A 19560-nucleotide genomic window follows, 5' to 3' on the forward strand; every position below is an offset into this window, starting at 1 on the left:
TCATGGTTTGCTGCATGTTTTTATGTTTTCCAAGAAACATTAAGTGATACACAGTCTAACAATTCTGTGAATGAATAGTTTTGTAAGAGCAAATTGATAACATTTCTTCCCTCTGACTTTCAAGAGATGACTTGTAGGATGGTGGAAGAGCTCTGCTGAAGTTAATGGTGCCTGAGGCAGAGAAGATGGTCTGCCTAATGGGATCTCTCTGAAATAATTAGTGTCTTCTAGAAGTGTGTAGAAGGTGGAGGCTAAAGGAATGTTAACAAAAGCAATAAACTGGAAAGATGTTGTGTATACACCCTTCAGAAGGGAAATAATTGACATAGCATGAAGGTTTAGTAAGGAATAGCTTGTGGCCTGCTGTATTAGCACACTCGTTACCTAATTTGCTGTACAGAGATGAAGCAGGATGCATGGGGGTCACTGTAACTGTGGGTTTGCAATTTCTGAACTCATGAAGCATGGAGTGTGCTCCTTGTGGAGCCTCCTCAGAATCCGGGCTTGGGTGAAGGATTTGGGGAACTTGCTCTGACCTCAGCCTGAGTTTTGCCTGGCATGTGTCACACAAATTTGGTATAGTGTTTGAGTCCCCCCTAATGTGACTTCAGCTTCCCAGTGCATGTTTGGAAGTCTCCAGGTTTGAATTGGGAAAAAAGCCTTTTTTCTGCATCCTAAAATGCAGTTTTGAAATATGTAATTATGAAGATGTGTTCTTATTTTTGTAACTGAAAATGCTTTTTTTCTCTGTGTGTATAGTTGTATGTATTATTTACTATGGGCTCTTTCAAGTTGGAATTTCATGTTGTGTTAGTACAGGAATACTGTTCCTACTCATTGTGGATCACATTCAACAGTACCTGTAAGAGTAAGTTTGAGGAATATTTTTTCTGTGAATGAAATACCCTGTATTCCACGTGAAGGCAAGCATGGGATCCTTCTAGCATGTTTACACGCAACCTGTCAAGTTTCCACGTGAATCTGTGTGGGAACTGTTGACCCACCTATGCTGAGTCCTGTATGTGCCACTTTGTTTTTGTTATGTAGCAGTAAAGCCCAGAACCCTTTGCTATGCTGTGAAAATGCACATTTTTCCAGAGCCACGCATATGAACCCTTTGAATGAGGAGCACCCCTTTACTGGTTCTCTTTAATAGCTTCATGTGCGGATATGCATTGACCTGTGCAAGGATGCAATAAACCAGAAACAAACCCAACAACAAACACCAGACTCTGGATGTCTTGAATGACTTACTGTAGCACTGCATCAGAGCTCACCATCCAGAAAAGCGTAAACAGAAACTATTTTTGAAGTGACAGGCCATAGTAAAATTGTCTAACACTTCATTTTACTGCTGCATCATGTGGAGGTCCAGAAGCCACATTAGAGAACTGTAATCCTTCATCAGAGCATTTGTTTGGTTGCCTAACATCTGTGGATTGTTAAGATAAGTTATTACACAGACCTGCTTTACTTTAGATTAGTTTGGAACACATCCCAGTATATTCAATCAGGATATAATTCCTGCATGCTGCTAAATTGCTTGCTCCACATACTTCTCTAAAAATGTTTTTCAATATACAGTTTTGTCACTGAAACTCTTCTGTCACCTCGAGTTTTGTTTGTTTTGTTGGGTTTTTTTTTCCTCTTAAAGAAAAGCTTTTATTATTTTTCCTTTTTGGACTGAATATATCTCAAGGCAAATGTAGCATTTATTAAGTCCTGAAGAGATTCCTAAAGAGGGATGATAGTGTAGCCTCTATGTGAGTATAATGCAGATTTCCTGCATGTGTAATCTTTGGTGATTGGTATGTATTGTGTCCAAACTGCCGTGTTTAAAGACAGCTGTAAGAAAATGACTTTGAATTTACAGGTCTAGTATTTCTTCTTCCTGTATTCTGTATTTTTCTGTGTCTATTTGTGCATTAGCTATTCCTGTTTGTTTGGATCTCATAATACTTCGCATAAAATTAATTACAATATCAAAGATGATTATGTAAGTTAATGGTAATTTCTTGAAGTTTATTACATATTTGACCATTTAAAATATGTATAAAGTATATTAAATTGTAAATGAAGTGTGTAAAGATGGTAACAGATTTAAATCGGCTTGTATACATATACACATATGTAATTTAATTAGAATATTTAAATTTTACTTTAGTATTCCTTTTCCTTCCTTTAAACAAACTCTAGTTGATTTATTTCTTTATTAACCCTTTTTTCAACTTTCCCTGTAACCTGATAAAATGCAGGCAATGACATATTTTTCATTAATGATTGGTTTATGGCATTGACATAGATTTTTATACACAGACACATGTGCATGCACATACTTGCTGTCTAATGAGCTAACAGTTGTGTCAGAGTCTATAAAGACATTTAAAAATGTGGCGTTTTTTCCTTTTAGTCTTGCTGGTTTTTTAAATAGTTGTAATAATACCAGATAGACTAAAACTCTATCCTATTAGTACAGATAGTCTGATAAACTGAATCTCTGTTTTCTGAGGTATACTAGATGAAAGAAATAAGACATTTTGGAATCAAAGGATTTTTCTGTTGAAGGACTAGCATTTATTTTGTCAAAGTTGCTGTTCCTGTTGTCCTGCTGAGGGTTATCTGTTTTTATCATAATACATGTTTGTGCCACTGTTGGAATAAGTGTAGGTTTTTTCTTTTTTTTTTTAATTAAATAAAATTTTAATAGGCATTATCCTTCTTAAATGGAAGAAATATAACAGTCATCTTTTGATAAAGGCACAATCCAGATACAGGGAAAAGTTGGATGTCTTCTCAGCGTAGTTTGGTCAAACAATGCAGAAATGGTATTGGAAGTTTTGATGTAGTCTTCAGACCTAAGCAGATAGTCTATTCTAGGGTGTTTTAAATAAATCTTAATTACGTTAAATATGTAAAATGCCTAAAATTTTCATCATGCCGTGTAAGCCATGCACTTCCTCCCCAGGCTAGAGAATAAGAGAGCTCGGTACCAGAGCTTTGTCCTGTTGCAATTTCTGCCCTGAAGTGATTGTTTTTTCTGTTCATTCTAATTTTAAGTATTGTATAATTTTGCAACTGTTGCATCATTCCTGTGTTTACACAAAATAATTTAAGCATATTTTTCATTCCAACTTCTGTCATCCTTCTTACCTTCTCTACAATTTTACCCATTCTTTTACTTCTTTCCACATTAAACTGCAAGATTTTCCTTACCATTTTCCTTGTTAGCTGTCAACTTTGTTTCCTCTCATCTCTATTTTTATTTCTGACAAAACTCCTACCTCTTGTATATTCTTCATGCATTTTTGCCTTTTTTGTTCTTCTGCCCCAAACCTCCTTTTGTCTTTGTCTCAATCTTTTCTTAAATGTTCACACATTTTAGAGTCCTGATTAACCTTTTATTTTTCTCTGGTGATTTACTCCTGGACATAAGACTGTCTTGTACTGTATAGACTTGAAACATGGAGTCTCACTTTACTGTGTCTACTCTTGTTTACCTGTGTATCTGGAATTAAAAAAACAAAACAAAAAACAAAAAACCTAAGAAGCACCGTTTATGTACACAGCTTAATTGTGATTGCAAGGGACACATGTTTGTTTTATTTATTATTTACAGCTATAACTCAAAGAGATGGTAAATGATCATTTTCAAGTAGTACAAAATATGGTTCTTTTGCATTCTTTTCATTGGTGCATTTAGTTCTCTATTAGTAGGTTTCTTTAGGTCTTACCTTGCATCTCTGGTAAGTAGCTGTTGTGGATATAGCTAAAACCATGCACAGTAAATGCTGAATTTATTTGCAGGATAATGTTGAGTTATGTTACGTGAGGAAAAATTAATTAAAGGGAAATACCCTGTCAGTTTTCTGTGGTGGCAGAGGTTGGGAGTTAGCTGGGCAGGACTCTGCCACCCAAGGTACAAGTCCAGTTTACAGTCTGGTAGGCTTGTCCTGACAGTGATCCACACCAAGGAGAACAGCCCAACCCACCCCCCAGCTGCATCAACACATCGGTGTTAATTCAGAAGCGAGCTAGGGCTGGGCTGGGGGGGCATTGCTACAGGTAGGACTGACGTGTGTCGGCAGCACGTTTTGGAGAAGCTCACATAGCATGTGCCTGTAGGATGCTTGGCTCTAGCCAGTGCAGTCAGTGCTTGGAGAAGCATGTTCTGGGTCGTGTCATGAGCACCAACCTTGCCAGTTTAGAGGAGAGTGAGAGATTGTACCTGCTCTGTGATAGTGAGCATGCATTTCAGGGTCTGAAGGGTAGCTGCACTGACACTTCTTGTTGTCTTCAACTAGGTTATGTGGGTATGCAATTTGTGTCGAAAGCAACAAGAAATCCTAACGAAATCTGGAGCGTGGTTTTTTGGAAGTGGACCGCAGCCCTCGCCCAGCCAGGACGGAGCACTGAGTGATACGGCCACTGGTGGAAGCTCGGATGCACTGAGAGAAAAGAAAGCGAGACTTCAAGAGCGATCGAGATCACAGACTCCCTTAAGTACAGCAACTGCCTCATCACAGGAAATCTCTTCTTCCAGTGTCCAGCCCGACCGTAGGAAAGGAGCAGAAGTATCACAGCCAGCTATGGGCCTGGACCAAAAGCAAGTTTCATCAAGGTCTAGAAGTGAACCTCCAAGAGAGAGGTAATGCTTTCTCTCTTGTTAGAGCCTCACAATTATAAATGCTAGTTCAGTAATATTACACAAGGCTGTCAGCTGGGCCCTGTGTGTGTCTAGAACTGTATAAAAACAAAGAGTTGATTTACTGACCAGGGAAGCATAAATGTTCATTAGAAAATACGTTGGCTGATTTGGTCTGTGCAACAGAAATGAGGAAAAAAAATAATAATTGTATTTTAGGGGTATTTCCATGTACTTCAATGCATTTTGGTGTACGCTTTTAATATAGAATTGTAGGTAACTTTTAAAATTGGCAGGTATTTTAAAGTTATTAAACAAAGAGCAAGCCTTTAACTTCATGAAATAATGTACTAGAATTGAACCCCCCCCCCCAAAAAACCCCAAAACCCCAAACAAACAAAAAACCCACCCTGTGGAGTTCTGTCAGATATCCTTATGTGTTATCTTTTTATCAATGATTGTATTATTTTTAATAATAAACCAGGAACTATTAAAAACTCATTTACACCTGCAAAGTAAACATTCATGAAGAACAGCAATAGTACCATCTTGAATTCAGAGCAAGCTGTATGCAAGAATAAAGCCAACCAGAAGCACACTATTATATTTTAAGTGAGGAAATGAGTAAATTTCTGAGCTGTAGTCATTGTAATGAACAGGTTGAGGAGTAGCAGATCAAGAGAGGCTAATGTGATGAAGCGGTTGCTGTTCTTTTGGCTGCTGCCTGGCAGATGGCAGAGTACTTGAGGAGGGAGCCTGTGGCAACAAAACGAGAGTCTGCCATAGAACATTTTCCCTTGGCCAGAACAGTTGATGAGGTTTTTTTTTTTCATAGCTATTGAAGTTGAAAATGGATAATGAGCAGTGGCTAGTAACTTACTGTGTGGGTGAGGTCTGTCTGGGTTTAACTGTACCAAAACTCAGGTTAGTGTTATGTATATGTATGATGTAAATGAACACATGGTGCCCTCCCCTAATTCTGTTGACTTTTTTCCCCCAACACTGGGAAGGCCCCCAGAGCAGTCATCACTCAGCTGAAGGACACTTTTAGAGCAGCAAAATGCTTTCTAGTTCTGCTTTGCTGTCCAAAAGTGAGATGGTTGTATTAATTATACAATAGTAATGTTCTCTACTTGTCACTGAGACTTTCAAATGAAGTCCAAGGGTTCTAAATAGAGAGCATCTATGGTAAACTCAGGTCTCATTTATTGCCAAAAACTCAGGAGGAACAAGAGATGGAGAAAAAGGAGACAGGAGCTCAACTTGGATCATATCCAACTTTGCCTGTCCTGTTGGATGCATCTGTGAAAATCTGTGATGTGTAATCTGAAGACTTATCAGTTCTGGAAGGGAAGATTCACTGCCACAAAACAAAGTCCTAGTGACTTCGTCCTGGTGCAGGTTCATCTCAAATACAGTGTATAGCTGTGTTCAACCTTCTTCAAAATTGATGGGTTCATATGTGAACTGGTAAACAAAAGGGCAGTTGGAATGATGAGAGAAATAAAAATATCTGGTATAAGGGGATTTTATGATTCTTTGGCTTGCTTATTCTCCCAAAGCAGAAGATGAAAGAGGAGAGAGCATAATTTTCATGCAGCTTCATTATTCATTGTTTTGTACTTCAGCTGTATAGAGAAATAAATTTCATTTTTCATCCCCTTTTATTACCAGAGAAAGGAATGCCATTAAATTATCTCAAGGAGTCTATTTTCTTTTCTTTATGTACTTATGAAATGGGCACTTCTTTTTAGAGTTTTAATAAGATAAAGCAAACTACATCAAATATTATTGGTTTTGGATATATTCTCTTTTGCATTTTTTTTATATCCATATTCCTTCTTTCTGTAATGTTATTGTGGGAGATACGCCATTTGGTAGTGTTTATATCTGTACTGTCAGGGTGCTTGAAGTGAATTGTGTGGTTAGTCTGTAACCCTTCTAACGGCTGCCAGAAAAATGGAGAACATACTCCAATACTCTGTCATAGTGCTGCAGTTACTACAAAGATGGCTTTGAGTCTTCCTACTTACGTGGGTAAATTCTTTTTATCTGCATTTATCCATGTTAATATTCTTGTGATTTTACTGAATTGGACCATCTGTAATTTGTGTTTTTGTGGACTTAGGAAGCTGTTTGCTGTTGGAAAATAAAAGTACTGCTGAAAGGATTAATAGACTTAATTCATGTTAATGGATCCAGTACCTTTCTATATGTTTTGCCATAGCTTATCCTGGTTTATAATCTATTTACCATAACAGTGTACACAAGTATTTTTATTTTGCATTCAATTCTTCAAGTTATTGTACTCCTTTTTATTGTAGGAAGAAGGCAATGTTGGTTTCAGACCAGAATGGCAAAGGTTTAAAGAGTGAGCGTAAGCGTATGCCAAAAACCTCACTTCAAAAAGAAGGACCAGCAGATGACAGGGAGCGTAAGGAACGGCACGAAGGTAGAAGGCTGGAGAAAGGCAAGTCACAGGACTACGCAGACTTGCCAGAGAAACTTGAGGAGGGCAAAGTGCCTGATGATGAAAAACAAAGGAAGGAAGATGAATATCATACCCGTTACAGGAGTGACCCCAATCTGGCAAGATATCCTGTAAAACCACATCCTGAGGAACAGCAGATGCGCATGCACGCGAAAGTTTCTAAAGCACGGCATGAGAGAAGGCACAGTGATGTAGCTTTGCCACATACAGAAATGGAGGAAGCGGAGGTACCTGAGAATAAATTAGGAAAACGCTCACAATTACAGGGAACTCAGGACAGAAAATCTCTTGTGGAAACTCAGAGGTCGTACTCTATAGACAGAACAGGTGATGTAAGAATTTCTGTTTCTAAACAATTAACTAATCATAGCCCACCAACTCCCAGGCATAGTCCAGTTCCTATAGAACACGTAGAGTACAAGAACCACGATTCCTTTAAAAAACAGAGCCGCCTTGATCCTAGCTCTGCTATTCTCATGCGAAAAGCAAAGCGGGAGAAAATGGAGACCATGCTAAGGAATGATTCCCTTAGCTCTGACCAGTCGGAATCAGTGCGGCCATCCCCTCCAAAGCCTCATAGAGCAAAAAGAGGCGGAAAGAAAAGGCAGATGTCAGTTAGTAGCTCAGAGGAAGAAGGGGCATCAACACCAGAATATACTAGCTGTGAAGATGTGGAGATAGAAAGTGAAAGTGTCAGTGAAAAAGGTAAGGACCTTTATGTATATTATGCACATGGCCATGGTTTGGGGAAAAAAAAAAATCTGTATTTTTCTCTCTCTTTTGCCTCTTTTTTTTTTTTTTTTTTTTTAAAACATACACCTTTGTTTTTCCCCTTACCTTTCTTCCCCCCCCCCGAGAAGTGTCTTATACCTGTTTACTCTTGGTTTGCAATGTTTCCTTTTGAATTCTAGATGAGCTGCTTACAGGTAGCATCAGCTCATGAGTTTCTTTCTCATTCTCTTCCCTCTTTCATCTAGAAATGACAGAACTGACAGAATTTAAGGGTTCTAGATTATTCTCTCGATGATATCTGTACTCCTTGGTCATTGCTTCATCCTTTTGTCTGTATGCAGAATAATTTTCTGTGAATGAATTGAAATGGAAAGTGCGTTCTGTAACAATCTGAGAAAACCATTATAAAGCATCATAATCTTACTGACACCTCAGTCTTAAGATATGCAAAATTTTACCTCATTTAATAAAATATCAAGGATCTGCCAGAGTTGTCAACAAGGACAGGATATGGGGCAAGGGGAGTGTTATATAGGAAAGAAATGAGAATTGCCTAACCTGTTGTCTAGATGAATTCGCTCCCAAGCTTACAAGTATGTTTAAAGTCTGTTATTTCAGTTTGTCTTCATCTGTTCATGGTAACACTCAACAGTAAGGAATAAGTGTCATACACTGTGTGCTTTTAAACAAAGCCTTTCTTGTGGCTGAGGAAGTTAATCATATTCATGAATGGTGAACAGATAAAATACACATTGTCAGAAAAGACTAGGGTAGAATGTACCAACTGTCTTAGAACCCTAATTTGTCTTTAAGTGACACTACAGTGAACTGAAGGCTTTTTGTGTCTTTGGAAGTAGCGTTTAGCTCTTTAGTTTAATTATCTGTGTTTGTAACTTGAAAGTTTTCTGCCGGTGTTCATACTCAAAATGCCAACAGCTTGTCTGCATCATCTTTTAGTTCCTGGCGCTGATTCCTGACGTGTCTGATTCATATACGCTAACCTGTCTATCTGTCTTTATCTGATGTTGTGGTCTCCTGACACCCCCTAGATCTCCAGATATACATATAAGAGGAAACAACATTTCTCTTCTATCCCATCTGAATGGCTACTTGTTTTAGCTTTCTGAGCATGAACTTTTCCATTCAAAATATGGAACCTTGCTTTTCTGCTCATTTTTAAAGAGGCATGATTATCATGCCCCTGAAATCTTAATCCAGATTCCACTTAGACATAAAACCCCTCACTTTTTTGACTGTGGGGGTTGTCAAGCACTGGAACAACTGCACAGAGACATTGTACAGTCTCCATCCTTGGAGGTGCTCAAAACTCAAATGGAGAAGGCCCTGAGCAATCTGCTCTAGCTGACCCTGCTTTTGAGGAAGGGGGTTTGAACTAGACACCTACAGAGGTCCCTTCCAGTCTCAACTAGTCTTTCTAAGAGGACATGTCTCTTTCCCTTGTTTTGTGGCAATGTTTTATGCTGACATTTGGGTTTGTGTAATTTTCTCTGACTTCCTCTGTTGGTAGTAGCAGTCTCTAATATAGCATTTCCTTTCCATCTTTGTTTTTTGCTTTTGTTTTATTTACATCAATTTGAGGTTGCTTATGAAGTAGAAAGGACTTCCCATATTCAGTAAGGGGTATCGTTATAAACTGGAAGATCGTTGATGTGAAAGTCAAGTCCAGGCTGAAAGTCATTGATACTGGTATCAATGTGTTGATATAGTTTGCTCTATAGTGGTCCTTTGTAAGTAAAACCTTTCAATAGTTGCTTTCAGGCTCATGACACTGATCTCAGCTTTTGACCAATTTCCTGTTGTATTGTTAAACCACTAAGGGTTGGACTTTTTTCCTTCAGTGTTATAATCCCAGAGGATTTCAAATGTTGCTAACTGCTTATGTTCTCAATAACTGAATCAAGTTCTTGGGTACCTCTGAGACAGATATTTAGACTCATCCTTTAGACAGTGGAGGCCTTGGTCTCTATTATATCAGAGTGCTACCTCACTTTATTTGAATAAAAACTATAAATAGGAATATGTTAGGGTCCTGTCTGACTGCTGCCAACTCAATACTTGGTTAACATTGTTGAGCATTACTTGAGACCTTATTTCTACTTGTCAGTAAGCTAGCACTGTGTTATTAATCAGAATATATATATATATGTGTGTGTGTGTATATATATATGTATATATATGTGTGTGTATGCAAAACATTAATTACAGACATATATTTATTAATTAAATAGCTGTGAGATGTAGCTGTTAATGTTTTTTTGCTTGATCTTGATACGACTTTTGCAATCCTTGTCATGGGAAAAGAATTGGAAAGCCTTTGAAGCTGGGGCTATATTACAGAAAAAGAGCTAAGAAATGTGAATACAAATGAGAAAGCAGAAACATTTTTGGTAGTAAAATATCCAATTATTTTTAGAATTAAATTTTCGTCAGTACTTGAAAAAATCTGCACTATTTCAAAAGGGTAGATGGAAAGGCAGGAAATTTTATTGCCTAAGAAAATCTTTTAAAAATCCTTCGATATTTCAAAAGAAAAAAATGCCATAGTAAAAGGGCATAGTGTTGAAACAATTGATAAAAATAATTAAAAAATGCCCCTGTTGTAACCGAGGTCAGAATCCCATTCATTGCGATGTAGCACCATTGTTACAAACAGAGTTGCACCCACCATTCCTTCAGTGCTTTACTTGTAATTTGGGAGAGATACTGCACAGGTCCCTAGTTGTAGTGATTCAGTTTATAAGCCCAGGAGGGTCTGGAATCCATCCTGTCTTATCTAAATATCAGCTCAGTTGGAAATCTGGTGCCAAAGTAGAGCTAGAAAGATAGAATTATTGCAAGTAAAGTTTTTAACTTTGAACACCGTTACCAAGAAAAACCAATATCATAAAATTAATGTTCACATTTGGTGAGTGCCAATATAAAGCAAATGGCAACTGAGTAATAAAGATGTACTATTTTCAGTTCTATATTAAACAACTAAAATAGAAGTTTTCTATAGAAAACAGCTTACAGAGATGTTTAAAAGAAAATGATGTCCCATAGAAACGTAAGTTATAGGTAGGATAGATAAGACTGTATTGAAAATCAATAGCCCAAAATGACATATAAAGTAGATACTGTGCAAAAGTTACTTTTTAACATTTGCATTTCATAGAAATACTGTTTAGGATTGCATTACCCTGTCTTCTGAGCACAAAAAACCTTCTAAAAGTGATATTCATAAATACAAAGCAAGCTAATTTAGGTAGTACATCCCCTGCTATTTAATGTAACTGTTGAATATGTATTTCTTCAAAATTATGAACAAAATAATTCACAAGCACTGGAGATACTTTCTTTCAAAAAAATAAATGTCTTTTGCAGTCCACTGGGATTTTGCCTCTTTGGTGGAGGACCCAAGGATTTATGTTGAGTTGTTTCCATGTTGGAGTAAATCTAGGGAAAGAACTGTTTAGTGGTGTCCAAAAAGGTAATCTCAAATTTCTTTTTAAAAAAAAGCTACACCCTTTACAGGACACTATTACTGATTGCTGATAGTAATTTTCATCCTGTTATTAATACAGGCTGTAGGACTCCTTATTCTGAAATGGGTAATAGTTGAACATTAGGTGGATTGAGTTTCCAGTGACAACACTGTCCTGGCAAGGCAAAAGGAGTCCTCTTAGAAGGCATAAATTGCATTCATACTTGCTTCAAAGACTTGCTAGAATAACATAAACCAGACTATTACAAATGAAATCCAGACCTCATTTTAAAACTGAAAACAGCTTCTGCCTACTGCCATCCAATGAAGAACGCAAATTAGATTTGGAGTAAGTTTGAGAAAAAATGTTTTCTTTAAAGTTTAAAATGAAGAACTTGCACAGAACTAGTAGATTTGTGTCCAGATGAGGTTGTATGTAACTTCTTTGATCCCGTGATAGATACAAGAGCTATTCTAGGCGTCTGTCATGCAGTCCGAAACTGGAAGATAAAATAGTGTTGGAAATCGGAATGATGTGAGGAGGTACTGAAAGCTGCTCATGTACTTTTATGTAAACAGATGAGTTAATGGTTTCACATTTTGCTTACTCATTGTTCATATTTGCCTAAATGTGTATTTTGTTCACACTGCTTAGGCTTGAAAATATGTCTGATACTTGCATATTGTTAGCAAAATGGTAAAAAGCTAAGTAAAACTCACTTTGTATACTTGCTAATGGATTTAATTGGGAGTGAGGAGAGCATGGTGGAGTTGGAGCCTTGTTTGAAAAAACCTCCTGAGGTGACATTCTGATTTCTTTCAGTGAAGACATGATTGTTTAATTCATAATGCCTTTCTTACAGGACAGAACAACCTGGTTTCATTCTTATGACATTACCCTTCTCGTTAGAAAGTGTTAGGGGCAGGGATCTTGTTGGGATCTTGGTGTATGTGCAGGTGTGAAGCAGGGGGGGTGTAGTGACCAGGAGGAGTAGACCTGGGGGTCAGCAGGAGAAAGGGATGCTGTGGTTTGCAGACGAATGTGGCGGTGCTGGCCCAGCTCCAGGAGGAGAGGATCCCACCCCTTCCTCCATCCTCCTCTGGTGTCTCCTGTGCCACTTTGGGTGCTCATGCTTGAGGGTGCTTCCAGGGGAAGGAGAGCATAAATTAAATCCCTGCCCCGGTGATGTCTTCCAAGTGCTAGAGCATTGCTGGCAAGGAAGGTACCTTTTGGGCTAAGAGACAAACCACATGTGTGCGGTAGTGTGTATAAATGGACCAAAAGAAAACATCAGGAGAAGGCTATAGGAAAGAGGAGGCTGGTTTTAAATGGTTTTAGCTAAGTGTTTTCACTGAGGTATTTTAAATGTGGAGTGTAGGCAAGTCAAGTTGTACTGCAACATCTGCTAGCATATTTTAACATCTGTTTGTGTGGAGAGTTGGGCATGGAGTTTTAAAAAGAGCTGAATTTGTTTAAAAATGTGGCAGAGCTTTAACTTAGTGTAAAGTAAAATACCCTTGCTAGGAAGATTGTTAGCTCTTAGGAATTAGTTCCAATTTATCTTCTAGTTCTTGTGCAATAATTTGGATCTAAATCTGATTCAGATTTTAACAAAAACATAATCTAAAATGGCTCTAGTTTCAGAATTTTGGTCAGTGCTAACATTATTCAATTCTATCCATACTCAGTGCTTTTGAGTAGCTGAAATTATTTACAGTGCTTATGGAGCTGTAAGTAAGTGCTTGTTAAATCAGTGTTGGGCAGTAAGAAATCTGTTTTGTGTTCATGGAGTTATGTACAGTGCATACATGTATATGCAAATGAAATAAGATGAGCGTGAGTGGGGAAAAAAGTCATACTGTTGCCAAGAAATCCAGCATTTCACTGAGATATGTAACCATATAAATGGGGATGTCACGGAAGATATGTGGCTGAATTCTCCTTTAAAATCCTAATAAAGCCCTTTCTCTAGTTTACCTTAAGAAGGTTGTGAACATGCTGGAGGGAGTTCTCAGGAGAGCGACGAGATTGACTGAGATCTATAAAACATGATGTGTAAGGAAAGGTGGGATGGATTGGGGTTGAATAGTCTAGAAAAGAAAGAAAGAAAGGAAAAAAGGAAAAAAAAAAAAGGGGGGGGTGGAGGAAGGCAGGGAGGTCAGATTATCCTTAACTCAAAGTTAAGGATAATTGTAATCATAATTTCTTACTCAGTTGAAATAGAGGATTCCTAGAAATAAAAATTGATTTCTTCATAGCCTGCACTGAAACGGCTCTATGTTAGAAATACTGCTCTTGTTCCTGTGGCAGGCTCTTGGCCAAGATGGGGAAATCTGGGGCTAAATTCATGGAACTCCTGACTGTAGCTTATCTTTTTTTGTCACCCTTTAAGGAATAATATTTGATAGCCATTTCCAGTACAAAGTTTTGTAATAACAATCTGGTTTTTGAAAAGGAAAAAAGAAATGTGCATTTTGACTTATCAAGAGACATGGAAGAAACGGATGTCACACACTGTTAAGTCTTGAGTTCTTTCTTACATCTCTGGCAGTTGGCAAGACATTATGTTTTGCTTCTATTAGCATGCTCTGTCTTCTCTGTTGCTTGATTTTCACGTTCATTACTTTATTAATTGTTTGTTCTTTGTTGCTTACCTTTCTCCTGCACATTTAATTCATAAAATAGCAACAAATTTGTCCTAATAGTAATTTGCCCAGTAGTAAGATGAGTATTGTCATTACAAAAAGGGGGATACTAAAGCAAGGAGGAATTAGGATCATATGTTCAAAAAGTCTTAACACCTGACAAGCAGGGTAGCTTTAATTTCAGGAGCTGTGAGAGTGTTTGGACCTGTAGAGAAACCCAAGACTTCTCTAGGTTTCTCCATGGAAGACCAATTCTCAAGAATGTTCAGCAGTCAGGTTTTTTTCCATACAGAAATCATTGGAGGTAGCAGGTGCAAGAAGAGCAGTGGGAGCTGTGGGCCATGGAGCACTTTTTAAGGGTCTAAGAGGGTGCTGAGAGCTTTTGAAAAACTTACCCTAATTTTAGCTGCTGACCACTTTTCAAAATGTAGCTATGCAGTGAACTGAAGTTAAAACTCAGCTAGCCTGAAATGTGGCATGGTGTTACAGACGGAGGATGTTGCTTTCCCCCACTTTGTCCTACTGTTGAGCATTTTGTATATGCATATATTTTTTGTATAACATAAAAGTTATGTGAACTGCTACTCAGGATTTACTGTTATTCTTTTGATCTGAGAGCTTAGAGGAAAAGGTAAACTGTGAAGGATGAACCAAACTGTGTTTGGTAAAGCTGTGTAACTGTGAATGGTCTGTGCAGCATATTGAAGGGTGAGTTTAGTTCTTGGGACTGAAATCCAAAACTTTGGTTTTTTCCACCTGTATGGGGAAGCTGCCTCCCTTTGGGTGAAAAATGAAATCCTGTCAAAGAAAAAGGCAAATTAATTATTGGCTTATTATAGAATAATACATATACTTTTATTAATTTTAGAGTTAATTTCAGTTAATTATAGAGTTAACTAGGAGCAAACAAGCATCTGATTCTGTTATTTTCTGAAAAAGTTCATTCCGTTTCCTTTTCTTAGTTACAGGGATTCAGGGTATTCATTCTGATCATCCTATTGACCCCAAACATAGGGGTTATACCATATGGTACTGAGTATTATTGGTTAGTATTTTCTGTTAGTATTTCTCTGATACCTTTGATACCTTTTTTTTGCTTATAATAATGCACTCAATTACTGTAATACACAGGAACCATTCCAGTTTCTTTCTTTCAGCACAAATTTGAGTAGATAGACTGGCCTATTTGAGCTTTCTATGTGCTGATAAATGGCCTCTAGGAAAAACTTGTGTCAGAAGGAAGGTTAATAATTTTGAAACGTCTGTGTTTCCTTTGACTAAATATGCATGGTTTCATCCTGTTCCTGTCCATTCTGCTTTTTTCATTCTTTCTTTCTCCTTCTGTAATACATATGAACTTCAAAATCAGGGACTCCCTACCTACACTTTGGAATCACTGAAGTTGATTCTTGTCTCCATTTCACCTGTGATACCAAGCACAAGAGTTATGTTTTCAAATGTGCACATCTCACATGGACTCATTGGCTATATTTACTGTACTAGTAAATTAAACAGCCATTCTTTGACATCTTTGGCCAAGTAACAAAACACATCTCATTTCCATATGATGAAGCTCTTGCATTCATCAAGAGAAAGGCTGCATGGAAGCTGTCTGTTAGGATTTATTCTTGGCATGTCTTCTGCCTAGAAATAAACAGGAGGGTGCTAACTGATCCAGGGAACAACTGTTCCAGGGGTTACTCTAACAGTAGAGCAAGAAAGGCAATCCATTTGGCACTGTCTAATACACTGGTATAAATGTAGTCCCTGTTTCTTATTTGTTCATCTGCCTGTTTTCTTGCCTTGCATTTAAATTGCAAGTTCAGTGGAGTCTGGCATTTCCTTTTGTACAGTGCCTGAGTTGTTAGATTTCAGTCCATGACTGAGACTCCAACTTGCCTTGATGATAATAAAATAGTTTTGCTTATTTAATGCAAAGACACGTCATTAGTAGGTAACCTTTTCTTCTGTTATCAGCATCCAGCAGAATTCCAGATTACTGTCAAGCGTCCTCTGGCACGCTTGCATTTTCTTGTGGCTAACTGTGGGTTGCCTACCACAAGGGATTCAACTGAGCTGAGATTCCTGTTCTCACTACCTACTAATTAGCTAAATTATCCTTTTGTTTGCCTGCTTGCTTTTCCCATCAGGTAACAAAGTGATTCGTGTATGTATGCTGCTACCACTTATAAAGACATTGTGGAGCTATTTGTTTTCATATAAAAAGACCAGATTTCCCAACCTTACAGCCTTTTTCAGCCTTTGGGTTGTTTTTTTTTTCAGTTTGGGTTCTTTTCGGTGGTGGTTTTTTTTGTTTTTTTTGGAGTTTTGACTGATGGAGCCACCACTAAAGGATATGACAGCTTGACAGTTGTGTGCATGGGACCTTGCTGCTCTATTCACTCTTCATTAGTTACTGCCCTCCGCCCCCTGCCCCCAAGTTTTTAAGACCTTAATGGAATGGTTCTGATAACTGATCACGTTGCTCTTCTGGCCCAAGCAGAGGACCTTTCTAAGGTTTTAGTTCAAAGGGAGATGGGAGTTTTGTTTTGGCTTGCCCCTCAGCTTGAAGATATGTAAGGACAGGGCAGATTTTTACATTTTTATTTTCAGCTTGATAGTTGTTTTTGTCTTTTCTGCGTAAGTTTGCTGTGAGAATAGAAAGTCTGTAAGCAGGATATGCACAATGTAAGGCAACAGTGATTATTTGTTGGCTAATGCATGTAGTCGACAGCTAGGACCTACGTGCTGCTAGCCTAACTGTTAAAAGTTCACTGCCTCCTTCTGCAGACACCCAACTGCTCTAAATGTTAAGAGAGTTGAATAAGTTACGTTTTGAGGTGCTCCGACACTTGAAATCTCTGTATTTGTACATGTTTAGCTTCTTAAAAATATCTCTCTTGTGCATGAGTCCCTAAGCTCATTCCCTTGACTGACTGCAAAAATAGCATATGAAGAGCTTTCTAATTGTTAAACACTTTCAACCTTGGAGGTATTTTGTAAGAGAGTGTAAGTCTCGGAAATGCTGTGATGCTATGCAGTAAATGCATACCTAGAGCAGCATTTTTTTGACACCCTTAGTATTAAATATTTTATTACACTTTCTTTCCAGCCATGAAGCAACTTCAAATAATACATTTTATTTAGAATATTTTCTTTTCACATTTGCTTCCTGTCTGTAAACACAACCTTTTCTATTTTAGAAAAGCAAATATCAGCATTCTTAACTTTGTGACTTGTAGCTTTGCTGTACCTTATATGCAAATTGGACCAAGTCTGACTTGGTCCGTTGAGCAAGTTTAGAAATGTGCAGGGGCAGTGTGGCTCATCTAAACTTCCCAAATCCAAGTAATGCCTTTGAAGGGAAGGTGGGCTGGTATTGGAACATTAGACGGAAAAGGGTGTTTAACTTGATGTGTATTGTATGCTTCACTTGGGCCACAGCTAGTGTGGGGTTATTTTGCAATCATAAATGCAGGTCTGTAAAGAATTCAAGCATATGTTTAACTTTCATTACATAGAGGTTTTAACTGCACGTAGGGTCCTAACTTAATATTTATGGTATTAGTTGTGGGAGCTGTGTGTGGTGGAGGAATAAGTAAAATGGTAATATTCCTTGGCTACCTTTCAGTCATATGTGTAATTTAAGACAAAATGTTTTCAGATATGTAGCAAGGAGAAATGAAGCACATCACACATACATCTGATTTTAACTCACATGTATTTTATGTTTTAATTGTATACATTAATTTATAGAATGTAAAGTTCCAGTTTTTGAAACCTAGTCCTCAATTTGGTAATTCTTTCCTCTGCAATAAGAGCTTCAATTCTAATTAGTTATTCTCAACATGGTTGTTGGAAAAACATTGTATTTAAAGCAATTTGGTCATGTTGTTACACCAGTTTTCTAAAGTATCTAAGTTCTTGGTATTTTTTGGAATTGCCATGAAATAGCCTTGGGCAGACTTGAGGGCACACACTTCTTTTTCCCTCTAAAAATCAGTGGTGCTCTAGATTTGTTTAGTTGTCCTTCACACAGTAGGAGTGGCTTTCTGAATCACACCTGAGCTTTGAAATTGACTCTTACACTAGGTAAGAGTCAGTGTATATGTTTTAATGGTTGGCTTTTTATTAGTTTGGTTGTCTTTGTGAAAATGTAAGATATCTTTTCACTGGAAACGTAAACTCAAATATGAAGGTAACTTCAACTGTAAATTCAAATGAACAATTTCTAAAACTTTACCATTCTTATTTAAGTTTATTAACTAAATAGAATAAATAAGCTAATAATTAAAAATATAAAAATATTTACTTACTTGTATGGACCTAACTACATTAAACTTTCATGAAGTTTTATTTCATTTTTGGAGATTATTTTTATGTTATGCTATTAAAAGAGCTAGGTGCCAAGAATTTATTTTGCTGTGTTGCTCAGAGAAAAAGCAAGCATCACATGTGGCTCTGTTTAACCTATTAGGCCACATGTTCTTAACCATCAAAATTGTGCTTAATGAGCCGCTAGATGGAGCTGTCAAATCTAACGTTGATCTATCAAACTGTTTATGTAAGACAATTTTTCTCTTAGCAAGGAGAGAGTCTGGAAATGCAGGCACACCTTCCTACTAGAACTGGTAATTTTAAAACCTTTTTCAGATCTTATCTCCATGTGCATTTTTCTGTAGGCAGATTGACATTGTCCTGCATGTTCAGTGTCAGAGATGGTGTATGGAATCTATTCTGGATATGGAAATGACACTGACAAGTATAGCTCAACGGAAGCAGTTATTCTTTACATGAGACCTATCATCAGAAAAAAATAAACATAGGAAGGAAAAGGTACTCTTTTTTGGGGGGATCATGAGCCAGGTTTTCAAAAATTTTGGGAAGCTTAGAGATACCCATTTACAGATGACTCTGTATGTTTGTCCTTAAGAAATCTTGCAGATACTTCTGGTGAAGTTGCATATTTTGTTCCTGCTTACCCAAATCACATTTCCTTTCAGCCGAATTTTTTTCTGTGATCTAATGCATAAGAAACACCTGGTTAGCAAGAGCACACTGTGTTATCTGCTTCAGGAATGCTGCAGTAAAGTAGGTGCAGGAGCAGAAAGAAAAGATACAATAGTTCATGTGAATGCTTTCATATTCTTTGTTTTATTGTCGCTTCTTAACATTAGTAGGATGAGATTTTTTTGGGGGGTCGTACATGCTTGTGAATGTAAAAATAAACGTTTATATGAATTAGAATGAATGTGCACATTTTGAAGGCATGTGTGCATTCTAATACATCTGTTGCGTTTCAATACTTCAGGTGTCATGATGTGTACTTGTAGGGCACCATCCCAGAGTGGTGTTAGAGACAGTGGATAGAGACCTATGTGTGAATATAAAATTCTGCAGATTTTTGGTTGGTTCTTTGCCTTTGTAAAGTATTTGAAAGTCAGACTCTTCTGCATTAAAGATTATCAGCAGGTGTTACAAGAGAAGAAATGCCATTCTGAAGCAGCTGGGTACAGTCCTTGGAGCGCCTCAGCCCTGCTCCCACATCTCAGGTGGGATTTGCAA

General features: G+C 37.6%; 1 protein-coding gene across 49 annotated transcripts in view; it reads left to right on the forward strand.

Annotated features, from left to right (window-relative positions):
- Positions 1-19560, forward strand: part of RIMS1 (regulating synaptic membrane exocytosis 1) — a 338964-nt gene that overhangs the window by 147935 nt on the left and 171469 nt on the right. For 44 of the 49 annotated variants that reach the window (XR_011328372.1, XR_011328371.1, XM_069804616.1 and 41 more), the window contains 2 exons: positions 4302-4645; positions 6967-7838. Coding sequence is in view for 47 of the 49 variants with exons in the window: in XM_069804616.1 (XP_069660717.1) it covers positions 4302-4645; positions 6967-7838 (1216 nt within the window). In the remaining 2 variants the exon portion in view is untranslated. Of the gene's footprint in view, positions 1-814; positions 869-1478; positions 1764-4301; positions 4646-6966; positions 7839-19560 lie in introns of those variants that run through there. The other 5 variants (XM_069804663.1, XM_069804664.1, XM_069804642.1 and 2 more) reach the window with 4 other exon arrangements.

This window comes from Haliaeetus albicilla, chromosome 17 (assembly GCF_947461875.1).
Source record: "Haliaeetus albicilla chromosome 17, bHalAlb1.1, whole genome shotgun sequence".
Lineage (NCBI taxonomy): Eukaryota > Metazoa > Chordata > Aves > Accipitriformes > Accipitridae > Haliaeetus > Haliaeetus albicilla.